Below are 23227 nucleotides of genomic sequence, written 5' to 3' on the forward strand. Positions count from 1 at the left end.
TGCCATTAAGAGAAAAATAGAAAGAAAGCAAAGTGAAAAGACAAGTGAGTCACGTAAAAAGAAAAAGAGAAAACCCAAGAAAGGGAAAACAAATAGAGAAAAAGACCAGTAAGTCACGTAAAAAGAAAAAGAGAGAACCCAAGAAAGGGAAAACAAATAGAGAAAAAGACAAGTAAGTCACGTAAAAAGAAAAAGAGAGAACCCAAGAAAGGGAAAACAATAAAGCAAAGTGAAAAGACAAGTAAGTCACGTAAAAAGAAAAAGAGGAAACCCAAGAAAGGGGAAACAAAGAGAAAAAGAAGTAAAGATAAAGAGAAACAAAGAAAAGAAAGCAAAGTGAAAAGACAAGTAAAGTCATGAAAAAAGAAAAAGAGAAAACCCAAGAAGTGGGAGGAGCAAAGCAACAGTATAAAAGCCAAGACGGCACACAACACAGATACACTGAGCTCGGCCTGAGGAAGGCGAATATACGCCGAAACGTCGCGAAGAGCTCAGTAGATGCGCATAAACCCAAGATGGGCAATTTTTTGAACTGGGGCAGGGGTACCACTATCCTGTCCCGCGGCGGAGAGTGCATCTCAGGGAACCGGCGATTGCTGGTTCCCTGATCTTTTTTCAACACCCTATCCAGCCAGGTCCTCGTGGGATGGGAGGTGCCCCTGCCCTATCCAATTATCCTAACCCTAACCAGGGGGGAACCTTTAAAAGCCAAAGAAGTGTAAAACAAAAGACAAGAAAGTCACGTAGAAAGAAACAAAGCCAGAAAATAAGAGAAAAACAAAGAATATAACGGAAAGGATTTAAAGGAAGGGGGTGCCATAAACACAAATAGAGTGAACAAAGGACGGGATGTCAAAAAAGACAGGGGGTGCCATTAAGAGAAAAATAGAAAGAAAGCAAAGTGAAAAGACAAGTGAGTCACGTAAAAAGAAAAAGAGAAAACCCAAGAAAGGGAAAACAAATAGAGAAAAAGACCAGTAAGTCACGTAAAAAGAAAAAGAGAGAACCCAAGAAAGGGAAAACAAATAGAGAAAAAGACAAGTAAGTCACGTAAAAAGAAAAAGAGAGAACCCAAGAAAGGGAAAACAATAAAGCAAAGTGAAAAGACAAGTAAGTCACGTAAAAAGAAAAAGAGGAAACCCAAGAAAGGGGAAACAAAGAGAAAAAGAAGTAAAGATAAAGAGAAACAAAGAAAAGAAAGCAAAGTGAAAAGACAAGTAAAGTCATGAAAAAAGAAAAAGAGAAAACCCAAGAAGTGGGAGGAGCAAAGCAACAGTATAAAAGCCAAGACGGCACACAACACAGATACACTGAGCTCGGCCTGAGGAAGGCGAATATACGCCGAAACGTCGCGAAGAGCTCAGTAGATGCGCATAAACCCAAGATGGGCAATTTTTTGAACTGGGGCAGGGGTACCACTATCCTGTCCCGCGGCGGAGAGTGCATCTCAGGGAACCGGCGATTGCTGGTTCCCTGATCTTTTTTCAACACCCTATCCAGCCAGGTCCTCGTGGGATGGGAGGTGCCCCTGCCCTATCCAATTATCCTAACCCTAACCAGGGGGGAACCTTTAAAAGCCAAAGAAGTGTAAAACAAAAGACAAGAAAGTCACGTAGAAAGAAACAAAGCCAGAAAATAAGAGAAAAACAAAGAATATAACGGAAAGGATTTAAAGGAAGGGGGTGCCATAAACACAAATAGAGTGAACAAAGGACGGGATGTCAAAAAAGACAGGGGGTGCCATTAAGAGAAAAATAGAAAGAAAGCAAAGTGAAAAGACAAGTGAGTCACGTAAAAAGAAAAAGAGAAAACCCAAGAAAGGGAAAACAAATAGAGAAAAAGACCAGTAAGTCACGTAAAAAGAAAAAGAGAGAACCCAAGAAAGGGAAAACAAATAGAGAAAAAGACAAGTAAGTCACGTAAAAAGAAAAAGAGAGAACCCAAGAAAGGGAAAACAATAAAGCAAAGTGAAAAGACAAGTAAGTCACGTAAAAAGAAAAAGAGGAAACCCAAGAAAGGGGAAACAAAGAGAAAAAGAAGTAAAGATAAAGAGAAACAAAGAAAAGAAAGCAAAGTGAAAAGACAAGTAAAGTCATGAAAAAAGAAAAAGAGAAAACCCAAGAAGTGGGAGGAGCAAAGCAACAGTATAAAAGCCAAGACGGCACACAACACAGATACACTGAGCTCGGCCTGAGGAAGGCGAATATACGCCGAAACGTCGCGAAGAGCTCAGTAGATGCGCATAAACCCAAGATGGGCAATTTTTTGAACTGGGGCAGGGGTACCACTATCCTGTCCCGCGGCGGAGAGTGCATCTCAGGGAACCGGCGATTGCTGGTTCCCTGATCTTTTTTCAACACCCTATCCAGCCAGGTCCTCGTGGGATGGGAGGTGCCCCTGCCCTATCCAATTATCCTAACCCTAACCAGGGGGGAACCTTTAAAAGCCAAAGAAGTGTAAAACAAAAGACAAGAAAGTCACGTAGAAAGAAACAAAGCCAGAAAATAAGAGAAAAACAAAGAATATAACGGAAAGGATTTAAAGGAAGGGGGTGCCATAAACACAAATAGAGTGAACAAAGGACGGGATGTCAAAAAAGACAGGGGGTGCCATTAAGAGAAAAATAGAAAGAAAGCAAAGTGAAAAGACAAGTGAGTCACGTAAAAAGAAAAAGAGAAAACCCAAGAAAGGGAAAACAAATAGAGAAAAAGACCAGTAAGTCACGTAAAAAGAAAAAGAGAGAACCCAAGAAAGGGAAAACAAATAGAGAAAAAGACAAGTAAGTCACGTAAAAAGAAAAAGAGAGAACCCAAGAAAGGGAAAACAATAAAGCAAAGTGAAAAGACAAGTAAGTCACGTAAAAAGAAAAAGAGGAAACCCAAGAAAGGGGAAACAAAGAGAAAAAGAAGTAAAGATAAAGAGAAACAAAGAAAAGAAAGCAAAGTGAAAAGACAAGTAAAGTCATGAAAAAAGAAAAAGAGAAAACCCAAGAAGTGGGAGGAGCAAAGCAACAGTATAAAAGCCAAGACGGCACACAACACAGATACACTGAGCTCGGCCTGAGGAAGGCGAATATACGCCGAAACGTCGCGAAGAGCTCAGTAGATGCGCATAAACCCAAGATGGGCAATTTTTTGAACTGGGGCAGGGGTACCACTATCCTGTCCCGCGGCGGAGAGTGCATCTCAGGGAACCGGCGATTGCTGGTTCCCTGATCTTTTTTCAACACCCTATCCAGCCAGGTCCTCGTGGGATGGGAGGTGCCCCTGCCCTATCCAATTATCCTAACCCTAACCAGGGGGGAACCTTTAAAAGCCAAAGAAGTGTAAAACAAAAGACAAGAAAGTCACGTAGAAAGAAACAAAGCCAGAAAATAAGAGAAAAACAAAGAATATAACGGAAAGGATTTAAAGGAAGGGGGTGCCATAAACACAAATAGAGTGAACAAAGGACGGGATGTCAAAAAAGACAGGGGGTGCCATTAAGAGAAAAATAGAAAGAAAGCAAAGTGAAAAGACAAGTGAGTCACGTAAAAAGAAAAAGAGAAAACCCAAGAAAGGGAAAACAAATAGAGAAAAAGACCAGTAAGTCACGTAAAAAGAAAAAGAGAGAACCCAAGAAAGGGAAAACAAATAGAGAAAAAGACAAGTAAGTCACGTAAAAAGAAAAAGAGAGAACCCAAGAAAGGGAAAACAATAAAGCAAAGTGAAAAGACAAGTAAGTCACGTAAAAAGAAAAAGAGGAAACCCAAGAAAGGGGAAACAAAGAGAAAAAGAAGTAAAGATAAAGAGAAACAAAGAAAAGAAAGCAAAGTGAAAAGACAAGTAAAGTCATGAAAAAAGAAAAAGAGAAAACCCAAGAAGTGGGAGGAGCAAAGCAACAGTATAAAAGCCAAGACGGCACACAACACAGATACACTGAGCTCGGCCTGAGGAAGGCGAATATACGCCGAAACGTCGCGAAGAGCTCAGTAGATGCGCATAAACCCAAGATGGGCAATTTTTTGAACTGGGGCAGGGGTACCACTATCCTGTCCCGCGGCGGAGAGTGCATCTCAGGGAACCGGCGATTGCTGGTTCCCTGATCTTTTTTCAACACCCTATCCAGCCAGGTCCTCGTGGGATGGGAGGTGCCCCTGCCCTATCCAATTATCCTAACCCTAACCAGGGGGGAACCTTTAAAAGCCAAAGAAGTGTAAAACAAAAGACAAGAAAGTCACGTAGAAAGAAACAAAGCCAGAAAATAAGAGAAAAACAAAGAATATAACGGAAAGGATTTAAAGGAAGGGGGTGCCATAAACACAAATAGAGTGAACAAAGGACGGGATGTCAAAAAAGACAGGGGGTGCCATTAAGAGAAAAATAGAAAGAAAGCAAAGTGAAAAGACAAGTGAGTCACGTAAAAAGAAAAAGAGAAAACCCAAGAAAGGGAAAACAAATAGAGAAAAAGACCAGTAAGTCACGTAAAAAGAAAAAGAGAGAACCCAAGAAAGGGAAAACAAATAGAGAAAAAGACAAGTAAGTCACGTAAAAAGAAAAAGAGAGAACCCAAGAAAGGGAAAACAATAAAGCAAAGTGAAAAGACAAGTAAGTCACGTAAAAAGAAAAAGAGGAAACCCAAGAAAGGGGAAACAAAGAGAAAAAGAAGTAAAGATAAAGAGAAACAAAGAAAAGAAAGCAAAGTGAAAAGACAAGTAAAGTCATGAAAAAAGAAAAAGAGAAAACCCAAGAAGTGGGAGGAGCAAAGCAACAGTATAAAAGCCAAGACGGCACACAACACAGATACACTGAGCTCGGCCTGAGGAAGGCGAATATACGCCGAAACGTCGCGAAGAGCTCAGTAGATGCGCATAAACCCAAGATGGGCAATTTTTTGAACTGGGGCAGGGGTACCACTATCCTGTCCCGCGGCGGAGAGTGCATCTCAGGGAACCGGCGATTGCTGGTTCCCTGATCTTTTTTCAACACCCTATCCAGCCAGGTCCTCGTGGGATGGGAGGTGCCCCTGCCCTATCCAATTATCCTAACCCTAACCAGGGGGGAACCTTTAAAAGCCAAAGAAGTGTAAAACAAAAGACAAGAAAGTCACGTAGAAAGAAACAAAGCCAGAAAATAAGAGAAAAACAAAGAATATAACGGAAAGGATTTAAAGGAAGGGGGTGCCATAAACACAAATAGAGTGAACAAAGGACGGGATGTCAAAAAAGACAGGGGGTGCCATTAAGAGAAAAATAGAAAGAAAGCAAAGTGAAAAGACAAGTGAGTCACGTAAAAAGAAAAAGAGAAAACCCAAGAAAGGGAAAACAAATAGAGAAAAAGACCAGTAAGTCACGTAAAAAGAAAAAGAGAGAACCCAAGAAAGGGAAAACAAATAGAGAAAAAGACAAGTAAGTCACGTAAAAAGAAAAAGAGAGAACCCAAGAAAGGGAAAACAATAAAGCAAAGTGAAAAGACAAGTAAGTCACGTAAAAAGAAAAAGAGGAAACCCAAGAAAGGGGAAACAAAGAGAAAAAGAAGTAAAGATAAAGAGAAACAAAGAAAAGAAAGCAAAGTGAAAAGACAAGTAAAGTCATGAAAAAAGAAAAAGAGAAAACCCAAGAAGTGGGAGGAGCAAAGCAACAGTATAAAAGCCAAGACGGCACACAACACAGATACACTGAGCTCGGCCTGAGGAAGGCGAATATACGCCGAAACGTCGCGAAGAGCTCAGTAGATGCGCATAAACCCAAGATGGGCAATTTTTTGAACTGGGGCAGGGGTACCACTATCCTGTCCCGCGGCGGAGAGTGCATCTCAGGGAACCGGCGATTGCTGGTTCCCTGATCTTTTTTCAACACCCTAACCCTAACCCTACCCTAACCCTGTGAGGCTGCGGACCATCGGGGTTGATGGCCCGTGCACGCCCTGTTCCTCCTTCGGGAGGGACAGGTTCTTTTCTTCAACCCTAACCCTTTCAATCCTGAACCTAACCACATTTAACCCTATATTGGGATGACCCTCAACTCCAAACTCCACCCTCCCTCCCTCTCTCTCTCTCTCTCTCTCCCTCTCTCACTCTCTCTCTTACCTCTCGCTCTCCCTCGCTCTTCCCCCCCCCCCCCCCATCTGGGGCTGATCACAATGTAAGCCTCATGTCCAGGATGCTAACATGATCCCTTTTTCAGGGCACCAAGTTTGAGACATGGTTCCTTGAGCCGGGAGCAGGAATGGCCTGTGCATTGGGACCCGATTGCCTTCGGCAATCGAGCCCCCATCTTACCTTCTCCTAACCTCAGTGACCCCCAGAATAATTGGCCTCCTGCCCTAAACCTAACCATTTGCCAATCTGATTGGACACGAGTTTGAAACCCCACTGGTGGGGTCCTGGACGCCTGAGAAGGGAGCAGGTATGGTCTGTGCATTGGAGCACGGCCCCCTTCGGGGACCGTGCTCCCAACTTTGATTTCCCCTAACCCCACCCTGATTGGACACGAGGGTTGGTCATCCCCCACCCCTTGAGTGGACCCTAAACCTAACCTCTACACCCCTCCTCCCCCCACCTCTCTAACCGCAGCTATGACATTCCGTTTGGAGCTCCACTGGGGGGGGTCCTGGACGCCTGAGATGGGAGCAGGTATGGTCTGTGCATACCTGATTTCCCTTAACCTCAATAAACAGAACCCCAAGTAAAATTAAGGCCAAGACACAAAGAAATAAACAAAAATGACGGCCATGCATGAAATTAGGAAAGGAGGGTATGTAAACCAAAGGAAAGGAAGCAGGAATTAGGAGTAAAAGGAAACAGAAGGCAAAGCAAGGGTAGGAAAGGAGAAAGGAAAGGAAATGGATAGTGTTAAGCAAAAGAAAGCAGTGGAAAAAAGGAAAAACGGAAAGTCACGTATATCCGGCACTTTGGATGCTATGCAGTGGGGAGGAGCCAAAAGCTATAAAAGGAGGGGGCAGAGAGGAGTCTCCTTTATTTGAATTTGGCCACCGATGCATGAGCACAGCCTGAAGAAGGCACAACACCGCCGAAAGCTAGCGCAAGCCATGCATCATTATAAAAAATGTTTTGTTTATTGTTTTAGTTTGTTATTTTAGTTTGTTGTTTTTGGGGGAGGTTTATTTAAATTTTATTCATTTTCATGTTTATTAATGGCCTAAAAAACTAATTTAAAAACCTAAGATTGGGAATTCATAAAAACAACACGGAGACAAAAATAATTGGGAAAATGGAAAATTTATTACAAACACAGTAAAAACAGTTAAAAACAATTACATGAACACATACAAAGTCAAAACCTAATTTTGTAAGAAGACAGGGACATTGAAACAACATTTTAAAAAAAGGGACGGTACAAACAGCATTACAGACCAGAGGGTATAAAAGGAGTGCAAATAGGAGAGAGAGCTCGTTCTGCTTTCGACGGCCAAACGGTGCACATCTCCAGCAGCCAGCCATTGGTTTGAGCGCTTGGGTTTTAGTTGTTTTTATTTTCTTTTATTTTCTTTCGTGCCTCACAGGCCTGAGGAAGACCTCTTAAGGTCTTTTGAACCAGAAGACACGCTCTTTTGTTTTTAGGGATTTTTAAGCCTTTGTGCTCTCTTTTAGTTGTTTAAGCCCTTTTGGGTGTATCCTTTTTGTTTAAAAACAAACCTTATTTAGTTATTTTATTTATTTTTTAGCAGAAATTTAAAAGAAACAGCCGAACAGACGGTTTTTATTTTAAGGGATTTTCAAGCCTTTGGGCTCTCTTTTAGTTGTTTGAGCCCCTTTTGGGTTTCACTTTTAGTTGAAAAAACAATTCATTAAATTTTTTTTTTTGCATTTCATTTAAATTAAAAAAGAAAAAGAATATAAAACGAATATTAAAAACCACCCGTCATGGCTGACGAGTGGCAAGAAGTCTGCTATAGAAGGCGGCGCCAGCGCCTCTTCCTTGACAACCCAGACTGGGATCGGGGGTTCTCCCGTGGGATGGCCCACGCACCTTCCTTCTACCCTCGTAGGAGGAATCAATTCCCCTCCCCCAGTTTAGGTTTCTGTGTTGTTTTCTCCGGTCAGCAGTAAAGCTGCTTTTGAGTTCACGTCTTGCCTCGCCTGAGTCTGCGTCTTGGGTCCTCTCTTGCCTGCACACAGCCATAACATGACACCCACATTGAACTTACCTGCCGCCTTTCTGATCTCACTGATGTTTGTTTACTTCGCCATGACTGCTGAAACTGTGCTTTCTGCCTTCTCTGGCACTGATTGCAGATCAATCCACAAAGCTGGAAGCATCATTGATCAGAATGTGAGAGGCATTTTTAAACGCCTCTGAGGGTCCGAGGTCGGTGAACAAACTGCTCTCCATTATTACTGTTCATCACCCATTTATTTTTCTTTGTATTTCATTGCTGAGATATATATATATATATATATATATATATATATATATATATATATATATATATATATATATATATATATATATATATTGTTGTACTATCTCATAATTTAAGGCCCTTACCTGTGGCACTTTTATTTTAACTGTGTTGTGTATTTGTAGAGTGTACTATTCATAATCATGTTACTGTAACGTGTTGCCTTGTGGGATCAATGAAGCCTTTAAAAAGACACATGAAGAGTTCACGAACAGTTCATGAAACTGAGCCTCTTAGTTTAAATTTTGTTTTAAAAGTGGTTGGGTGAAGAAATCCATAGCACAATCACATATTAAGGCTATTGGTCATGAAAACGGAATAAATCATCTTACACATTTGAAGGGGGCTGTAGAATTAAAACCTGCTGCTTACGCCAAACATTTATGACAGACAAACAAACAAATACTTACAAGTACTATCCAAAAGTTGATTCTGTGCATCTGAACGTAGCTACGTCCAGATGCACAGAATCAACCTTTGGAGATTTACTTACCTGGATGATTGAGCATGCATCAAGACGTACTTAAAGTACTGTAAAAAAAAAAATCATCTGATATCGAAAACAAAAGCAAATAAGCTATTACAAGTCAATCGGGTGTTAGAATGAAGAACAACTGTTGTGCAGTCACTTTGTTTTTAGGCTTAGCCTCAAATACCTAAAAGCTGCACAGACCAGTGATACTGAAATCAGCTAACTGATGTTCACTGAGACCAACAGACTACAGTTTCTGTACATATCATCTGTTTTGCACAAACGTCGTACTGGGTTCTTCTGTCTGACAGATCACACGATGTCATGGAATCTAAAGTGATGCTGGACAAGACGTTTGATGGTAAAGAGGATTTTAGCATCAATGTATCAGCCAAGCATCATGTGCGTTCATAACTACCATTCAGGGCAACACTCAAATTACTTATTGAGAACAACAGGTGAGTGTGTAGAGGAATTCTTATTGTTTAAATAGTTAGACTATGCCCATAGCTCAGTGATCTTAATGAATTTCACATGGTACAATGATAAATCTAAAAACTGAATGAAGTATTGCGAAAAACAGGCAATCATTTGTATTGCTGTATAACACACAACAGTAAGAAATACATTATTATTTATAATATTAAGGGATATAAGAATAAGAACAGCGGGTCTTGCTTCAGTCAGAAGAGATTACGCAGAGAAAATAAATCTTGAAAAAACTGTGAAGCATTCTTCAGTGTCCATCAAAATATGTCATGTAAAAATGTTGGGTTTTCTCACTGTGAAATTTTTAATTTCACTGTGTTTCACATTTTAAGTGCATTTGTGTCAAACAACTGAGTTAATGATTTAAATACAATTTTTAAGAAACATTTAGTAAAAGAAGTCAATGACATAAGTTAACAGTCCAATGCTTTGTGCAGTATTTCAGTACTGAGAATTCCAGCTAGCTTTTAGCCTAGCTTTACACAAACGTGTCCCAAAACATCGGCTGCATCCTTCGGAGGACCCGGCCTTCGCGGCATACGTGGGACAAGTCCTTCTAAGACCGAGAAGGCCGGAAGTGCAAGGCTGTGAAATCTGACGGTCTAGCATTCAGATTTGCGTGACCGCTGTGTCTGTGAAGTTTAATAAACTCAGCCGTCTGCTCCTTGGTATCTAAAATATAACAGGACACTGGTGTAAATTCTCGACCGTGTTTAATCCGTTTTCTATTTGACGTTTATTCAGCTGTTTGAAAATCCCGGAGGAATGGTAAATGGCCTGCATTTGTATAGCGCTTTACTCAGTCCCTAAGGACCCCAAAGCGCTTTACACTACATTCAGTCATTCACCCATTCACACACACATTCACACACTGGTAATGGCAAGCTACATTGTAGCCACAGTTACCCTGGGGCGCACTGACAGAGGCGAGGCTGCCGGACACTGGCGCCACCGGGCCCTCTGACCACCACCAGCAGGCAAACATGGGGTTAGTATCTTGCCCAAGGATATTTGGCATGCAGCCAGGAGACAGCCTGGGATCGAACCACCGACCTTCTGATTAGTGGCTGACCTGCTCTGCCACCTGAGCTACAGCCACCCCGGGTGGGAGGAACCCACCCGATGGATTAATAAAGTTTTATTTAATCTAATAATCTAATAACTTTGATCTCAGCCAAACCGATTTACTCCGGAACAAATAAAACACTGAAAAAAGCCAAACAATTACATGTTTAAGTTATCCGAGTGACTTATATATCATGTTTAACCTGAGTAGCGAAAGACAGCGGGGGTCTAAAAACGATGAAGCCGGGAGTCTGCTGCTCTCGCCAGCTCGAGTGACCATTGAACCCCCCGGCTAGCTATCGAGTGGGTGGGTAACAGACGTCTCCGAAAACTTCAGAGTACTTTTGCAAATATGCGATGTCTTGATAAACCAAGAAGGTATTTGAAGTTTACACAGCTACTTTCTCGCCTGAAAATATGTCTAAAGTTTATTTTGTGACCCAGAAAGATTAACAAGAGCAATTTTAAAACTTAGTAGCGGCCGCCATTGTTGGAAACTGGAATTGGCTGAGCCGTGCTATGAATTCTGATATATGGTGGGCCACGAAGGACACACCCGACCCATACTTCAAATTCAGGGAAATGAAGAACGCATTTGTCGGCCGCATTTGAAGGAGTCGACGAATTGGGACAGCCTTTGTTGCCTGGCTGTGACGTAATTGGCCTACAAATGTGGCCTCAGGAGGATGCAGCCGACATTTTGGGGCACAGCTACTGAGAACATTTGGTTTGGTTAGCTAGCTCCATCATGACAGAAAAAAACCCAACACTCTCTTAGATTCCTCTTATGTTCTTTTGACATATTTAATGGACTGGTCTAAAAATGTAATAGCACCTGAAGTGTTCAAACACAGCATCACATAGACGGGTTTCCTGATTTGATCCCGGTTCTACTCTTGAGTACACCAGCTGACACCTTAAAGGCCTATACTGGCAATCAAAATATTTCTCTAAACCTGAACTAAATCTTAAGTCACTACCTATATACTGACAAGGGCTGTAAAGTTAGTGGTTCCGCTTTCAGAATGGGCTCTCTTCTATCTCAGGGCTAGCAGTTCCCTGAAGATTTCACATGCAGGTGAGTCATTTTTTAAGATGATGAAGTTTCTGTTAGAGAGGAATGTGTGGACAAGAGGAGAATCAGGGACCCAGCCTTCAGCTTTTTGGAAGGTTTTTTTTCTCTTCAGATGGAGCTAAGCTAATTGTAGCTAATACACCACTCTCTGTCCAGGAAGCAAATAAACTGACCTGATAACTATTTTCTATTTTCTTTTGACCCTCTAACAGTCAGAGTACTTTAGGATTTATTCTATTTTTTTTATTTAGTTGTATAGTTTGATATCACCTAATGTTTTCAGGAAAATCATATTTATTCTTTAATTGTATAAAATTTTGGAGCATTACTTTGTAAAGGCCCACAGAACATCCTGTGTAAGGGATCGTGTGTACTGTGATTGCAGTAACATTGTGGGGTCTTGATTTGTTTTTTCTTTTGAATGTGAGAGTGGCTAATATTGATTGTTACTGTATTATGTGATAAAGTGTGACATTATAAAGAACTTGGTGGCCATTGTTCCAGGCGTAGAGCGCTCTGTCTCGAGGGTTGTAGTCAAGCATAGACAGGTGGCTGTATTTGTTGGTCAGAGGGATGTCGATGTACTCATAAGTGGATGAGTTGGTGGAAAAGGCGTAGTATACTTTGGTTCCACCTGAGTACCCATTGGTGACATACAGGGTTCCACAGATCATGAAGGCCTCACCAGCGCTGCGTTTTGGATGGTTGGTGGTCCAGCTGCGGATGATCTGTAGGGTGTTGGGGTTTAGCTGGCTAAGAACAATATTACCAGCATTTTGATTGGTAGCATATACAGCCCACAGCCCACCCTCGTCCACCATGAGGTCAATGTCTGAGTGCCCACCCCAGGAGTAATGGTACATATTGTTGTAACCAGCAAAGTCAAGTTGTCGCGATCTGCTGATGAGCGATGTGCTGAAGTCAAATTTAATGATTGTGTGACTCTGAAACTTGTTGAAGTAAAGAGATCCATTATAAACCACCTGCCCAGTACCAGACCAGGGATGAGGAAGTCGGTGAGAGGTGAAATTGTCTGTCATCATGAAGTCAGACATGGACTGGTACTCCCTAACAAAGCGATTGTTATGGTACCCATCCATGTACCATACCTGTAAGGAAAAAGAACAAATATTAAAAATAAAAACAATCATAATTATTTGTATTGTTAACTTGAATCCTTTATGTTCCACAGACATGCAATGTATGCATAGCAAAACATCGTAAAATGACCACTGCAGCCGAGATATCCTTATCCAGTTACTTCTAATTCGTGTTCATATAGTGACACGAAAAACTCTCTAAGCTAAAAAAGAGCCAGTGTTGGAAAGTAACAGAATACATGTACCACCGTTACCTATTTAAAATACAAAATATGAGTAACTGTATTCCGTTACAGTTACCGTTTAAAAATGTGGTATTCAGAATACAGTTACTTTGCTGAAATAAATGGATTACACGGCGGTCTTTTCCTATTTCATATGTTAGGCTGTCACCTCTCTATTTTTGGTGATTCCACGCCGGTGGAAACCCAAACAAAACACGCATTAAGAGGGTCTAATGCCTGTGTCTCAGTCTCGTGGCCCATGTCACCTCTACTTGTGGCCGCATAATGACGTGAAGAAATATTTTTAAAAATTATTATTCAAAAGAATGACTTAATAAGAAGGCAATAGGCAGAGTGTTACAGGCATAGCTGTAAAGAATGTAGTCTCATGGGCAGTGTAGCCTAGTTGTAAGTAAGCTATTAAGACTCGACTGTACACTGTGTTCGTGAAAAAATAAGTTCCGTTGGAGCAGCCTTTCAACGCCTCTCTCTGTCTCTCGCTAGCAAAGTTGACCTAGACAACAAAGTAAAGCTAGTTTTCAGCTACGAGCCCGACACGAACCCGACGTATTAGCCAGAGGTCCCTTTACTACGGTTCGGAGCCGCGGACCTGTTTTATATATGCGCCGAATAGTTTTCTATACGAGATCGCTGCAAAAATTGCAGCCTTACCTAATGTCTACCCTACTGTTACTCATTTATATTAAGATTTAAACATCTAGTTGGTATTGGTATGGCGAGTAACCTTCAGTAATAGTAATAAATCACACAGCAATAGTACATTCATGTAGTTGTAAAAAACATCATAATATATTAAGTAATCCAAAGTATTCCATTACGTTACTCTTATTGAGTTACGTTACAAAATACATTTTGGGGGATCTAATCTGTAATCTGTAGTGGAATACATTTTAAAAGTAACCTTCCCAACACTGAAGAGAGCCAGTATGATATGCTCATAAATTTGATTTACTGTTACATATTAAGACTTACTCTGTTGTCTCCAGCTGGAGCAAGTGGGTCAGTCATCCATGATCCAAATCTAGATCCAGATGTCTTTATGGTGATTGGCTCGGAGATTCCTGTGAGCTTCCCACAAGCTAAAAAACAAACAGAGGCACATGTGGACAAAATAACATGAAAATTTGCAGAAACTGCAGGAGATATTATGAGTTTAATGTACACAGCTTTGTGTGGTCACACCCAGCCCTCTGAAAACTTTAGTCCACAAAGGCAAGTTCAGATATTTTCTTGATTCAGAAAAGATAGTATGAGCTTCAGATTTTATTTTCCTCTACCCACCTAGCCTCTGCATGCAAGCCTTCAGTCGGTCCTCCAGGCTTATCACCCGGCTGTGGAGCTCCTGGTAGTCCAGACCTCCGAGCTGTTCCTGCAATGATCCCAGCAGCTCCGTCACATTCGCTGCCTCTTCTTTAAACTGGCGGACCAACAGTGCATCTGCTTTGTAGGACTCCAGAACTGGGATGAGAGGCCTTAACTCCTCCATCTTTGCTTTGATGGACTGACAAACAGCAGACATTCAGAAAAAAAAAACACTTTAGATCAGATGTTTTCAAATGTCCTTTTAAATCTCACATATGTTCAACATATTGTAAAGACCTAATTGCATCAAATTATCCTAATACAGCACTTTACTCTCTGACTGCCGGTTTACTTGTGGTTACTAGGGCAGAATTAAGAGCAGAATGGGAGGCAGAGCCTTCAGCTTTCTGGCCCCTTTTCTGTGGAACCAGCTCCCAGTTTGTCTTTGGTAAATGGTAAATGGCCTGTATTTGTATAGCGCTTTATTAGTCCCTAAGGACTCCAAAGCACTTTACACATTCAGTCATTCACCCATTCACACACACATTCACATACTGGTGATGGCAGCTACATTGTAGCCACAGCTGCCCTGGGGCGCACTGACAGAGGCGAGGCTGCCGGACACTGGCACCACTGGGCCCTCTTTGGAAGACAGATATCCTCTCTACTTTTAACCCTCATATTCTCCTCAAATATTACTAACATGTTTTACCGTTGGGGTCAACCCCATGGGATATTTGCCTCCAGAAAATGGTTACATACAATTGTTGACCAAGTGTTTGTGTCAGCCACTTTGTTTATTTATTTAATACACAAATAGCCCCTTGATAATGAAACTCTAGTGCCACCATCAGGCCAAACTTTTAATTTAGAATAAATGTATCTTGAAAGGTTTGCATGAAATATTTTCAAAATTACTGACAACATTCATGGCCAGAAGCTGATGAACCCATTCAAGTCATCATGTCATCACCAAAACCCCTGACATGACTTTTTCTCTAGCACCGCCACCAAGTCACACTTTAAATTTTAGACTTCTAGATCTTTCATCCATTTGGGGTTTTTTTTTAATAATTTTGGATGCACATCCATGCCCCTCAGAATGAATCCTGTTGATTTCGGTGACCCTAGACCAGGGGTCACCAACCTTTAACATCCAAAGAGCCATTTGGACCCGGTTTCCACGCAAAAGACAACAGAGGGAGCCACAAATACTTTTTGACATCTAAAATGAAGATAACAGTGTATATATTGTTTTTTACCTTTATGCTTTTTGTGAACAACTAAGGTGTGTTGCTTATCAAAATCCGTGAAGGGCTACAGAGAAAATTACATTTTATTTATGTAATTAACACATTTTGAACACTTAAAGGAAAGACACCCAGCTGAACTAAAATGATCCACGTAGCAAACAAAAACTGTTGTGAGACGCCACCCTTATATCTCCTTTGGGCTTTTGGAGCCTTGACCTGGTTTTTAAAAAATAATTGGAAAAAAGCACTATGCTGCTAAAAAAAGAAAGATAGACATTTGCAAAATTCTGCCTAAATATGTATTTTACCTGAAAAGACCTGGCGTGGTCTGCAGCGCCGCTGCAGGGGAGGCGGACACACCTGAGCAGCACCCGCAGTCACGCCTCGCCACCTTAACGTCTGTGCTATCTGTGCTGTTGTGTTGGTATGTGTCGGGCTGTGAGCTGAAAAGCTACAGCCAGCCGGCTGTATGCGTACTGCAACCGTGTGTGAAAAGTGGTCAATAAAGATATGCTGAAAAGCATGTTCATGGAAACATCGTCGGGTCTGCCGTGATATGTTTACAATGGGACTTCTGCTCCTGAACCTCTGCGCACAGCGTCTGCAAATTGGGGCTGTACAAAGTCACTTTCATCTTTACGCAGGACTGTAAGCTGTCATCTGTGAGGCGTGAGCGGTGTTTGTTTTTAACATAGTTCACAGTGGAGAATAGCTGCTGACATAATGTGGATCCGAAGATCCATAATTGGCCTACCTGGGGTTGAAAGTCTCAATAAATGCATGGCGTTTCGGCGGGTACACCGCCTTCTGCGAGTGTGACACTTATTTTGAGTGATGAAAAAAATAATAGAATATAATTTTATTTTTATATTTCAATATCATGATAATCTTCCAGTTTAGAACTACAAGTTTAAAAAAGAACTAACATAAATAAAATACACTTCAGCTAAATACTTCTAATTTATTTTCCCAAACCACGCGGAGCTGCACTATAACGACTAAAGAGCCGCAGGTTGGTGCCATGACATCGCTTTGGTTTGTGTGCATGTGTGTGTGGTGGAGGTGTGTCACTCGGCGACACACCCGCTGGGGGTCAAACTCTGGTAATTGGTGATTCTGTTCTCAGACATGTGAAGCTAGAGACACCGGCAACTATAGTCAATTGTCTTCCAGGGGCCAGAGCAGGCGACATTGAGGGAAATTTAAAACTGCTGGCTAAGGGTAAACATAAATTCAGTAAAATCATAATTCACGTTGGCAGTAATGACACCCGGTTACGCCAATCGGAGGTCCCTAAAATCAATATTGAATCAGTGTGTAACTTTGCCAAAACAGTGTGGGACTCTGTAGTTTTCTCTGGTCCCCTCCCCAATCAGACCAGGAGAGACATGTTCTCCTTAAATTGCTGGCTGTCTGAGTGGTGTCCCAGAAACGATGTGGGCTTCATAGATAATTGGCAAACCTTCTGGAGGAAACCTGGTCTTGTTAGGAGAGACGGCATCCATCCCACTTTGGATGAAGCAGCTCTCATTTCTAGAAATATGGACAAATGTATTAAACCCCCCAAAATATGACTATCCAGAGTTGGGACCAGAAAGCAGAGTTGCAGTCTTACACGCCTCTCTGCAGCTTCTCTCCTGCTGCTACCCCCCCCAAAAACCATCTCCATAGAGACTGTGTCAGCTCCCAAACGGACAGAAAACAAACTAAAAACCAGCAACAAACAACTTAAACATAAAAAAATCACAAAGAAAGAACAATACAGTATCCACATCTGAATCAAAGAGTAAAACAGTGAAATGTGGATTATTAAATATTAGGTCTCTCTCCTCCAAGTCTCTATTACTACATGACTTAATAATTGATCAACAAATCGATTTACTCTGCCTTACAGAAACCTGGTTGCAGCAGGATGATTATGTTAGTTTAAATGAATCAACACCCCCGAGTCATTCTAACTACCAGAAACCTCGAAGCACAGGCCGAGGGGGAGGTGTGGCAGCAATTTTTCACACCAGCCTATTAATCAACCAAAGACCCAGACAGACGTTTAATTCATTTGAAAGCCTGATGCTTCGCCTCGTCCACCCCAGCTGTGAAACTCAGAAACCAGTCTTACTTGTTATCATCTATCGTCCACCTGGGCCTTACACAGAGTTTCTGTCTGATTTCTCAGAATTTTTATCTGATTTAGTTCTCAGCTCAGATAAAATAATTATTGTGGGTGATTTTAACATCCATGTAAATGAGCCTTAACATGGCATTTAATCTGTTATTAGACTCAATTGGCTTCTCTCAAAATGTAAAAGAACCCACCACTTTAATCACACTCTAGATCTTGTTTTAACATATGGCATAGAAACTGAACATTTAGCAGTATTTCCAGTGTTTGTTTAATATGTGCATTGAAGGACATGTCCTGGTCAAAAATTACTCCAAGGTTCCTCACAGCGTTACTGGAGGCCAAGGTAATGCCATCCAGACTAAGAATCTGCTTAGATACCATATTTCTAAGATTTTCAGGGCCGAGTACAATAACCTCAGTTTGATCTGAATTAAAAAGTAGAAAGTAGCGGTCATCCAGGTCTTTATGTCTTTAAGACATTCCTGCAGTTTATGGTAAATGGTAAATGGCCTGTATTTATATAGCGCTTTACTAGTCCCTAAGGACCCCAAAGCGCTTTACATATCCAGTCATCCACCCATTCACACACACATTCACACACTGGTGATGGCAAGCTACATTGTAGCCACAGCCACCCTGGGGCGCACTGACAGAGGCGAGGCTGCCGGACACTGGCGCCACCGGGCCCTCTGACCACCACCAGTAGGCAGCGGGTGAAGTGTCTTGCCCAAGGACACAATGACCAAGACTGTTGGAGCCGGGGCTCGAACCGGCAACCTTCCGATTACAAGGCGAACTCCCAACTCTTGAGCCACGATCGCCACATTTAACTCATTGGTGTGTGTTATCTGGCTTCATGGACAGATAGAGCTGGGTGTCATCAGCATAGCAGTGTAAATGTATGCTATGTCTTCTAATGATGCTGCCTAAGGGAAGCATGTATAATGTAAATAGAATTGGTCCTAGCACTGAACCCTGTGGAACACCATAATTGACCTTAGTGTGTGAAGAGGACTCTCCATTTACATGCACAAATTGGAGTCTATTAGATAGATATGATACAAACCACTGCAATGCAGTTCTCTATCTCAGTAAATTATGTTCAGTTCCTTCAAGTGATCTCTTCTTTTTGAAATGCTTCATTGCTCTTTATTGAGAGAGAGAGAGAGAGAGAGAGAGAGAGAGACCACAAAGTTGTTGATGGATTGTTCAGTTTCATGATGTGGGCAAAGTACCTTGTACTGTCTGGCAATGTTGCTCTCATGTCCATCTTCCACCTGTTTGAATTTGTTTTCCAGACCTTTCAGCTGAACTTCCATCTTCTCCACAAACTGTAGATCTCTCTGAGACCGCTGATCTAGCGCTTCAATGGATTGACTCATATTCTGCACCTGGACAGGACAGTATCATTGATAAACACTAAGGTACCTGTCATTTCCTTTTTTTAATTTGAATATGACATTATGGTCAGACAAGCCAGTCAAAAAGTTATATGTTTTTGTCATTCTATCCGGTTTGTTAGAAAACACCTGGTCTTATGAGTTATAGAGGGATTTGTTACTCTAGTGGGATCACTGATCATTTGTGTTAGACCAAAAGTATCTGTAATTTCAGTTTCTTTCTATCACTTTTGTTATCCCAGTTTTTTAAGTCTCCCATTAGAATAACTTCATTGTTGAAGTCACAACAGAAGTGCCTTGAATTGGTCATATACACACACATATTTAAAACATATTCTCCGCTCGCCCCTACAACTGGTCTTTATCCTTCAAGCTCGAGTCCTCTGACAGAGGCCTGGGAGCTTGAGGGTCCTGCGCAGTATCTTAGCTGTCCCTAGGACTCTGCTCTTCTGAACAGAGATGTTGGGTGTTGTTCCTGGGATCTGCTGGAGCCATATGCCAAGCTTGGGGGTCACTGCACTGAAAGCCACCACTGTTGTTCTGCATAGGCCTGAAACTCCTCAATGAGATCATTGAGACTCGCTACAGATAACCAACTACGGAATGGAACAATCATCAGCTGCATCCTCTACATGGATGACATGAAGCTGTAGGCCAAGAGGGAAGGAGACATCGATTCACTGATCCACACCACCAGGATATCCAGCAAAGGCATCGTAATGTCATTTGGATTGGAAAAGTGTAGTCAGCTGGTAACAAAGAGATGAAAGGGAGTTGGAACTGAGAGGCTCACACTACCAGAAGGCAAAATTACAGAGATTAAGGACAGTTACAAGTACCTTGGAATCCCACAGGCAAATGGGAACCATGACGAAGCCGCTAGGAAAGCTGCAACTACCAAGTACCTGCAGAGAGTAAGGTAAGTCCTGAGGACTCAGGTTAATGGTAAGAAGAAGATCTGGGATATTAACACCTACACCCTGCCTGTGATCAGATAGCCTGCTGGGATAATAGGCTGGCCAAAGGAGGCGATAGAAGCCACTGACATCAAGACCAGAAAGCCCCTGACCATGCATGTAAGGTTTCAACCAGAACCCAACACCCTGAGACTGTATGCTAAGTGGAAGAAAGGAGGCCGGTGTCTAGTGAGTGTCAGTACCACAGTCCAGGATCAAACAATGAACATCCACAAGTACCTCAGGAAGATGTCCCCAACCAACCAGGTGCTCAGTGAATACCTCAGGCAGCAGAAACCCAAGAAGGAAGAAGAGAAAGTCATCATGGAAGGACAGGCCCTTGAGAATTATATTCAGCATTTTCCAATTATAATATTTTTAGCTTTTTCAGTCAGCTGTGGGAGCTGTTTGGTTTGAAGGTATTGGAAGCAGATCACCTACTTCTGCAGCAGTGCTAACAGTACTAACAGAAGTTGTTGTTTTTTTTGTTTTTTTACTTTAAGTCTATGTACAACAATGACTTTTGAACAGCAAACCAAATCCCTCATGGTGACCTTATTCCTCGTCATCTGGAATGAAAGGGATGGATGGATGGATGCAGACTGCATTTCGTTGCCTGTACTTGTGACATGTGCAATGACAATAAAGTTGAATTCTATTCTATTCTATTCCAAGCTTCTCATCCATTCAGAAGCATCCGGCCAACGTAAGTGACCAAGAAGTGCATCAGGGTCATGCCAGCAGTGCCAAAGGATCCAGAACCACATGACACCGATGATAAGCTCTGACTCAAACTTCTGCTTCTCCGTCAGCTGCAGGTATTGTCTTGCCTTTCTGCTCATTATTCTCATGGGTCCATGCTGTAGCAGGTCAGAAGGGCCCCTAGCGCCCTCCCAAATGAAGACGTGGCTGCATTTCTGTCAAAATCTAGCGTCTCTGCGACTGTGTAAAAATCTAGACCAGGTGCTACTCCGCTGACCGCTGTCGCCAAAGTGCTTGCTCATAGGGGGTCATATGATTGTTGCCTTTTTCTCTGTATGTATTATTGTACGGTCTACCTTACAATATAAAGTATCTTGAGGCCACTGCTGTTGTGATTACCTTTTCTAGCAGTTGTCGTAGTTGCTTGGTTCGAGCATCTCTGGAACAGACAGTCTGCTGAGGAGCCACCACTGTACAAACACATCGACCCTCTGAGTCCTGAGCTGAACTGTAGACCTGCCAGCCCTCCTCAGGGGTTGAGGGACCCACCTAAATGAGGGTACGATGAAAATTAGGACATTATTAAAACAACAGAAATATGATGTGTTCTTCACAAGGATCAGTGTGTCTAAAAAAGAAATCCATTGCTAAAGTACCAAAAACCTTCAATAGCCATACTGTCCAGCAGAAGATCCACTTTTATTATAATTTTTACTGTTAACAGTCTTTGTATTTCAGCTTGTGAGCAGGAGATATTTTATTTTGTATTCACATAATTAGTTATCATTGATTAATCATTTACCATTGTGGAATCTGATGACAGTATAATCTTTGTTTTATATCTATGGTAATCTGAGTAAAGAGTAATGGATGCATATTATCATCATTGTAATCAAGTCTCAAATGGTATCCATAGCATTGTATTCACCGTCCAAACTGGAGGGTCCAGCAGGACCTTGTTCTAATTCATTTGCAGGCCTACATCAGACCATGCACATACAGAGTTATGTAAACACGCACGTTCGCACACACACTTATTTACACAGGGAGGTCATGTCAGGACATTCTCTAGTTGGACACACAGGCTCACAGAACTGCACAACATGATATGTCACACACTTGTTTTTCTCTAAAGTATCATCTGATGTTTGTATAAGGAGAACTTTGGACTATGGGGAGACTGTTATCATTTCCAGTAAAGATCCAACTGTGATGTCATAATGGCAATATAAGGAGTCGGGATGGTTCAGTTGACGAAGGATTGTATTGCAAATTGTCTTTCCCACACTGACTGCGCAAAGTGTGTAATAAAATCACTATTTTTTGACACCTACACGGACTCGGCTGTTTTTCCTTCTTACCCAAACTGAACCAGACGTAACAACTTGGTGCCGAAACCCGGGATCGAACCAGGGACTCTCACACTGAAGCTAATCTGCTGCTATCCATCGGATAATCCGGATTATTAGCAGACTTATTATTAACTGATGTGAGAAATGTGATTACATATTAAATACATTCAGAACACTTCCATCTGGCTTCATTTGTTCCCATTTTATCAACCTGTGCTGCTGAGCAAGGCAATGATACGGCTTTATCCGCTGAAATTAATTATCGGGCTGAAAACCACGTGACCTGGATTAATTATTAATAACTGAAAAATGCTTGCATAAAGGGAAGGTAGCTAAAAACCATTAACCCAGAATTATCTCAAAGAAAGCAGATTTACATTCTGACTTAAAGATGATCAGAGATTTGGTCTCTATCAGAGATTTGGTCTCTGATGCAGATCAAGATCGATTGACACCACCATTTTCTCACCAACATGGAAGTGTGTCAGAAAAAAGGTTTTACAGCCTGTGACTGAAATTCACCAGAAAGCACCAAAACAGATCGGAATACATGATACCATGAGGGAGTCCTCACTCGGCAGAATATAAATAGAAGCAGGGTCGTGTTACCAGAGTGAAGTGTGATCCGAGCAGCAACAGCAGCAGGTAAGCACTCAGCAGATTCTCTTCAGACTCCATCTCCTTCTCCTCAAAGGCTAGACACGTTAGCCTGTTTCTTATGGATTCAGCTGGTTATGAAGCTGCTGATTAACTGGGTTATTTGTTCATCTGCTACCTGACGCTCCCTCTGCTGCTCTCAGCTCCTCCTACTGCCTCCTCCTTCCTCTTCTTCTCTGATGCGACGCCAGAAATCAGCCAAGTGGAAATAAAACCGCTCTGCTGAGTGTGTGTGTGTGTGTGTGTGTGTGTGTGTGTGTGTGTGAGTGAGAGAGAGAGAGAAAGAAAGAGATGATGATGTCACAGCCTGCCTGATGAACAGATCGGTGGAACAGCAGCAGAAGGAGGAGGAGCTGTCCATGCTGCTGAGTGTGTGTGTGTGTTCCTGCAGGAAGACATTTGGTCTCAGAAAATGTCATCTTTTTCTGAAATGTTGTATTTCATATAATTATTTTAGATTTGAAGAATTAAAACTAATCTTGATGGGGTTCAAGATATTATAGAGAGTTTTCTGTTCATGCATGAACTCACCTGTAAGGTTCATGAGATTAAAATTATCATGTGGTTACGTCCGATCCAAAAGACTAAATGAAATAATAAAATATGTTACAAAATCTAAGAACTAGTTCTAA

The 23227-nt window shown here is 41.7% G+C and overlaps 1 protein-coding gene across 3 annotated transcripts; it reads right to left on the reverse strand.

Annotated features, from left to right (window-relative positions):
* Positions 1–8557: 8557 nt before the first annotated feature.
* On the reverse strand, positions 8558–22845 carry LOC309719119 (noelin-like). 3 transcript variants are annotated; one of them, XM_082554983.1, is made up of 7 exons: positions 20986–21072; positions 19768–19833; positions 19561–19677; positions 18764–18919; positions 14130–14349; positions 13821–13927; positions 8558–12612 (listed from the first exon to the last, which is right to left on the reverse strand). In XM_082554983.1, the coding sequence occupies exons 4-7, from the start codon at positions 18908–18910 to the stop codon at positions 11950–11952; spliced, it is 1137 nt and encodes a 378-aa protein (XP_082411109.1). In that variant the 5' UTR covers positions 18911–18919; positions 19561–19677; positions 19768–19833; positions 20986–21072; the 3' UTR covers positions 8558–11949. The 3 variants fall into 3 exon arrangements, with proteins under 3 accessions (XP_082411109.1, XP_082411110.1, XP_082411108.1); XM_082554984.1 differs by having other exon boundaries at positions 19768–19854; positions 20986–21052; XM_082554982.1 differs by lacking the exons at positions 19561–19677; positions 19768–19833 and adding an exon at positions 22548–22845 and having other exon boundaries at positions 8560–12612; positions 20986–21135.
* Positions 22846–23227: the final 382 nt, after the last annotated feature.

The sequence above is a fragment of the Aulonocara stuartgranti genome (assembly GCF_965226115.1).
Source record: "Aulonocara stuartgranti genome assembly, chromosome: 12".
In the NCBI taxonomy this organism is placed as follows: Eukaryota; Metazoa; Chordata; class Actinopteri; order Cichliformes; family Cichlidae; genus Aulonocara; species Aulonocara stuartgranti.